The sequence below is a fragment of the Olea europaea genome, unplaced genomic scaffold (assembly GCF_002742605.1).
Source record: "Olea europaea var. sylvestris unplaced genomic scaffold, O_europaea_v1 scaffold409, whole genome shotgun sequence".
Lineage (NCBI taxonomy): Eukaryota > Viridiplantae > Streptophyta > Magnoliopsida > Lamiales > Oleaceae > Olea > Olea europaea.
In genome coordinates this window covers 290,760-296,894 of record NW_019260595.1, presented here as the reverse complement: position 1 = coordinate 296,894, position 6,135 = coordinate 290,760, and the positions used below count along the sequence as shown (strand labels likewise).

Here is a 6,135-nt window from a genome sequence, read left to right as displayed (position 1 = left end):
TCGGTGACTAGCAGAGCAAGCTAGAATGACCGTTAGATTACTTCAAGAAAAGTTTGTGATCGTTTTCAAGCGTAACAAACTTTTTAAAGAAACCATTGTCATTGGTCACTAAATTTTTTATTTTATTTTTCCTCTATAAATATCTCACACTTACAAATTATTTTTTCACACAACGATCAAAAATACTAAATTCTCTCTTCTACATTCTTTCTACAATCAAAATATCAAATTACTATCAATTCTATTCTATTACACTATTCATTATTACATACAATCTATTATATACAGGATAAACATGTTTGTATCGAGGGGGGGTGTACCGAACCATGTCCCCCCCATCACAAACATACGGGCCCCATGTGTAATTTAATAATCCGAACCAAGGTCCCACTCAAATGATGTGAGTAGTAGGTAAATGATTATATACGTGTAGTACGGTCTTTATATACATATACACATTCTATTATATTCAAATTTCAATTCTATTATATATGTTCTCTCAATTCTATTCTCTACATTACATCTTACATTATTCAATTTACACATTTCATCTTTATTCTCTACACCATATTATACATAACTGATACACATATATCCTTGTGATTTTATTGAGTGTTTGTTTGGTGGCTGCTCACCTATGACGCCATAATGTCAATTTCTCAATGAATTTACCGGTCTCAACGATGTTCCCATCCCCGATGATTTATTAGGAATGGACATTGATGATGCTCATAGAGGTAGTAATCCAATTGATTTAAATGACATCGGTGAAAATGCTAGCAAAGCAAAACTACAAATTCTCAATGTAAGGGGAAAAAAGTTGCATAGTGTTGGGAATACTTTAAATTGGTTTCAATGGGTCGTACCATTGATGAAGTCGGAGAGTTTAAAAAAGTTTAAAAATGAATTTCAAATCTATTTTCAAATTTCAATTTAATTTATTATTTAAACATTCCACTTCTACAACTTTATACATTTTATGTTCATACAATTCAATTATTTAAAGAAGATTCTCAGGAAGTTGGAGATGGCACTGATAATATGAAATTGAACAAGGAAGAAAATGTTCATTTAAATAAGAGTGGTTTAGAGGAGAAAACAAAATGAGGTTTGACTTTTACAGCAAGCTTCGTTGACGATACATGAAATTTGAGGACTCTTTGTTTTTGGAGGTTTGATTTAAAAAAAAAAAAAAAAAATTGTAAATGTAACAAGCTATTCGTGTGCAATTTCAACTTCGTGCTATTTAAAAATAAGTAGCAGATTCCAAACCAATGGAAAAGGCGGAGTGTTTTTTTTTTTTTTTTTTTTTTTTTTTTTTTTTTTTTTTTTAAGTTGAGCTCCAGATCTAAATTTGGCTCGGCCCACAAGCTATGAGATCAAGGGCCAAACTTGGCCCTTGGGAGACAAGCCGAGCTTGACTCGGCTCTTTGATAAGCCAAGCTCGTGTGTAACGGGCTCGAGTTAGCTCGGCTCCACCCATTTCCACCTCTAGCTACATGGATGCATGATATGCATATCGAGACATGCACAAATGTTGTAAACAAAATGGTGGGCTCCGATTAATCAAAATGGGGGAGAATTCGTAATGTGAATTCTTGAACTCATTTGACAACCATTTTTACATAATTTCCTTTTTCTCTCTTCTTTTGAAATTCATTTTCAATCACACATTCTTTAAATAAAATATTTTGTATGTAAACCCAAAATTTTTAAACCCAAAAATTTTCCTATCTTTTAGCTATACATTTAAAAAAAAAAAATCACTATTTCAAAACTCATTTCCCAAAAAAAACTCTTTATAATGGTTGTCAAAGAGGGCTAAAATTTTCATGATTACACTGTTTGCGGTCATTACTCACAAGTAGTCCTTTCATACATTTAGGGACCATTTAATTGTAAAGATGAAATTGAATTGAAAACGAATTCCAAGGGATTGAATTGCTCATAAATTATTTTTCTAAAAATTGTAAATTATTGTGTTTGATTGGGATAATTTTTCATGTGAAAAATGTTGAAATAAAAGTGTTTTTGGATCTTCGTTTGACTTTGTTTTACATGAAAATTATCAATTAAAGGGATAGATTTTACTGGTATTGGGGATAAAATTTGTTTCCATTGCCAACACACAAAAAAAACAAAAATTTCAAGAAAATCATCTTATCTTTTGGTATTCGTTTGACTTTGTTTTACATGAAAATTGCCATTTAAAAGGAAATATTTTTTTACAATAATTCTTAGAATTTGTTTCCATTACAAAATAATAATAATAATAATAATAATAATAATAATAATAATAATAATAATAATAATAAAGTGCTACAGTAATCGAGAATTCCAATTCTTACCATTTCAAGGAAAACATGGAAATTAGCTTAGGTGACATAAAATGTGGAATTCAAATTCTAGGGAAAATTTTGTCAATCAAACGGCAAAAAATTGGAAAGATGGAATTTAAATTCCATTTTTTATGAAATTGGGGTACAATCAAACATAGCCTTATTGTATTTGATTGATTATAATACTTTCAGGTCATGGAGTTCATAATAGAAAAATGATAATCTGCATCGCACGAGTGTCATCATATAGTGCTCTACATTAACATTAAAATTTGCTTGATGTATATACTTCCGGTGAAATGTAAACGTAATATACTCCTTAATTTCTGCCAACCTCTTTTACACAATCATAGCTTTCTTCCATGAAAGCGCAGTGCCTCCGACCCCATCTCGGATTGGTTGCAAAACTAAAACGAGTGGTGGCGGCAGAGAGAGATTCTTTTAAAATAATCGTTGTGGTGGTTTGAATGGAGCTTTTCTTTGAGATCTTTTAAGGTCGAAGGTCACAGTTTGGAGATGCCCCCCACACCCCCCCCACCCCAAGACTACAGGGAAACCTCTAACGTCCGAAGTGGGACCTACAATATGGTACCTATAATGGGCCCTACATTACCTCTAAATTTAGGTGGTTGGTTCTACTGGAAGCCAAAGACCCACACAAAAAGGCACTGTTTGCTATGTTACAAAAATTTTCCATGCATTTTGGACCCGAACTCGTCCTACCACTTCATATAAAATCATCATTTCCCAACCCTTTTTACGCAAACAATTTCTTTACCTTGTTCGTATTCTCCTCCCTTTCTATCTTTTTCACAATGTTCCTCTCTCTTTGCCCTTTCTTGCCTTGTTCATCATCATAAAAGAAAGCTACGTACGGAATTTTACACTACGGAATCTTAGTCTTAAATTTAGGCAGGAGCGAGGATTCCTGCACGTAGTACTCTTGTTATTACTACGTACTTCTCACCTTGCTAGTTCATGATGTCCGAAGATATGAATTTATCTGTAAATGGTCAGTCCAAAGTGCCTCCAGGATTCCGTTTTCATCCTACTGAGGAGGAGCTTTTACAGTATTACTTGAGGAAGAAAGTAGCTCACCAGAAGATTGATCTTGACGTCATTCGTGATGTCGACCTTAACAAACTTGAGCCATGGGATATTCAAGGTAAATTTAAGCAGTGTAATTCAATCTTTCCTACCCGATATGTCAAAACAGTTTATTTTCTCCTCAATTGAATTGTTTTTGAATGATGTTCAGAGAAGTGTAAGATAGGATCTACGCCACAGAACGATTGGTATTTCTTCAGCCACAAGGATAAAAAATACCCCACGGGGACTCGAACAAATCGTGCGACTGCTGCCGGATTCTGGAAGGCTACTGGTCGTGATAAAGTGATACATAGTAATTTCCAAAGAATTGGAATGAGAAAAACACTGGTGTTCTACAAAGGACGAGCTCCACATGGACAGAAATCAGATTGGATTATGCATGAGTATCGGCTTGAGGACGATACTAATGACCCCAATGTATGTCTTCTCTATATTTTTTCCCCCAATTTGAGTGCTTAATTAAAGGTCATTTTTCAATTCTTTTTGTGTTTATATACAATGAAGCTTCTAGGGATGTTTTCTTTCTTCATTTCTTTCTGCAACATTTGTTCATTTTATCCCTATTTGAGTCTTTAACAAAAAATTTCCTAAGGGGTCTTTTGAGCATTATATGCTCTGTTACGGTACAGGGAATTTGAGCCGTGTCTTAAATTATCAATCTCGTTAAAATGAGTAATTCAACCCTTTATATGTTGTGTATTTTGTTATTATCAATTTTTGACACGGAATTTACAATAACATGCCCGCAAGTTGTTGCAATTCAATTCTTTGTTTAGCTTTTAAGCAAATTTACTTGTTCGTTTGAGTTTAACATACTCTGATATTATATTATAGCTTGAATTTCATATTCAAAAGTAACATATATCATTATATACTTTTTATTTATTTTAATTTTTATTTGATGTGTGATTTATCTTTAGCACCACTATGGAAAGCGTGATGCTTGGTTAAGGTAGTCAAGTTTTGTTTGATTACGTACTATGAAATATTTTGATCACTAATTGCATATTTGAGAAACACTTATAAGACTATATGGAATACTTAATAATGGACAAGGTCATAATTATAGTAGTATCAAGTGCTGTCTAAATATTCAACTGATCATTCATGTCATATGTTTTCTACCTTTTCTCGTATAATTCATTTTCAAAAAATTGCAAATCCAGACAGGTAATCTAGTGGGGGATATGTCGCCCGAAGATGGTTGGGTGGTTTGCCGAGTTTTCAAGAAGAAAAATTACCACAAAGCTTTAGAGAGTAATTCGTCCACTTCAATCTACTCGAGTAGTAGTGTTCCAGTACAAAATTCGAATAATGACGGCTTTCTTGATCAGATACTTATGCACATGCGACAACCGTGTAAGAAAGAACACGGACTAATGATTAATAACAACAACATCAACAATAATGACGAAGATGAAGTCGAGGATATGCAATTCGTCAATCAAATGAAATCAACGATCAACGATGAATTTCATCCTGGTTTTCTGCACCTTCACAGATTGGAAAATCCAACATTTCCATCACTTTCCACCATTAAATCAGCTTTCAGTACGGATCAAGATTGCAGCAATTTCAAAGCAGCATGTGAACACCAACCTATGGACTATAATTTGATAACAGATAATATTCAAACTTCTTGCACAAACCAAAATGGCAATTCTGTTGATGATCTTAAAACTGGGCGGGCAGACTGGGTGGCGTACGACCGCCTGGTGGCGTCTCAGCTCAATGGCCAGGCCGAGACATCGAAACAACTTTCGTGTTATGGTGATCCAAATGACAACTTCTGTTTTTCTCTAGAGGATCACGAGGTACAATTAATGAGATCAAATCAAATTTCTGGGACCGACGAAAATTTTTGGACCGTTTCTCAATCACCACCACCACCACCGTCATCAGCTAATCCATTGTCCCACTTGTCGGTGTAATAGTCGATATCTATTGTACTATTATATATTTTTCGTAAGATACTTAGATCCTAAAGAGAAATAGCATGGAATTTATCTATACATAGATATGCATGTTAGTCTATAACTTAATCAAATATCTTATATGAGTGCCTCAATTCGTCAAACATAGCATCTTTACGAACAAAGTTTTCTATTGCAGCATCATTGTCTACGTAGGAAGATCATTTTCTACCTATAATTATGATACTCAGGTATTGCCCGAATTCGTTATGCTAAGAAAAAAGGTTCAATAATTAGATACACCACCCATATTCAACTTTAATTTAAGTATCAATTATCCTTTTCAATTCTGAGTTGGCTTTTCCCATGTTAATCATCAATTTGCTATCGTGCTCTGGATTGAAGAGATATGAGGAGGGTTCCACACAATTTTGCTTAGAGCCCTAGTAAAGATTCTAATAAAAGTTGGCACAACCTTTTAGAAATTTATAAGAATATTTACTGTAATTAATTCAGCACGAGAATAATGAACGAACAATTAAAAATTGTAAAGTCTTTTGTCTCTTTCAAGTCTAATTCCATATCTAATGGAGATTCTAAGCCAAATACAACAATCTATGAATGTTTGTCTTAATCTTCTCTAATTATGGATTATTTCATGGCACTAATTTGTCTTGAAATGTTTTATTGTTTATCCTCCAACGCACTTGTACATACGTACACTATTTTACGAGAATAAATGGCTAAAAACAAAAATTTATTGTCAAACCAAA

At 33.6% G+C, this 6,135-nt stretch overlaps 1 protein-coding gene across 1 annotated transcript; it reads left to right on the top strand.

Annotated features, from left to right (window-relative positions):
• The first annotated feature begins 3,099 nt into the window (after nt 1-3,099).
• On the top strand, nt 3,100-5,517 carry LOC111387575 (NAC domain-containing protein 43-like). The gene is made up of 3 exons (XM_023012145.1): nt 3,100-3,504; nt 3,598-3,866; nt 4,616-5,517. Exons 1-3 carry the CDS (start codon nt 3,318-3,320, stop codon nt 5,378-5,380), a joined length of 1,221 nt encoding a protein of 406 aa, XP_022867913.1. The 5' UTR covers nt 3,100-3,317; the 3' UTR covers nt 5,381-5,517.
• Nucleotides 5,518-6,135: the final 618 nt, after the last annotated feature.

What these genes read in the sequence shown, in the direction of transcription:
- LOC111387575 (XM_023012145.1), top strand. Translation starts at nt 3,318, where the DNA reads ATGATGTCCGAAGATATGAATTTATCTGTAAATGGTCAGTCCAAAGTG. An exon ending in TGAGCCATGGGATATTCAAG is followed by an intron (nt 3,505 to 3,597) that starts GTAAATTTAAGC and finishes AATGATGTTCAG; the next exon opens with AGAAGTGTAAGATAGGATCT. An exon ending in ACGATACTAATGACCCCAAT is followed by an intron (nt 3,867 to 4,615) that starts GTATGTCTTCTC and finishes TTGCAAATCCAG; the next exon opens with ACAGGTAATCTAGTGGGGGA.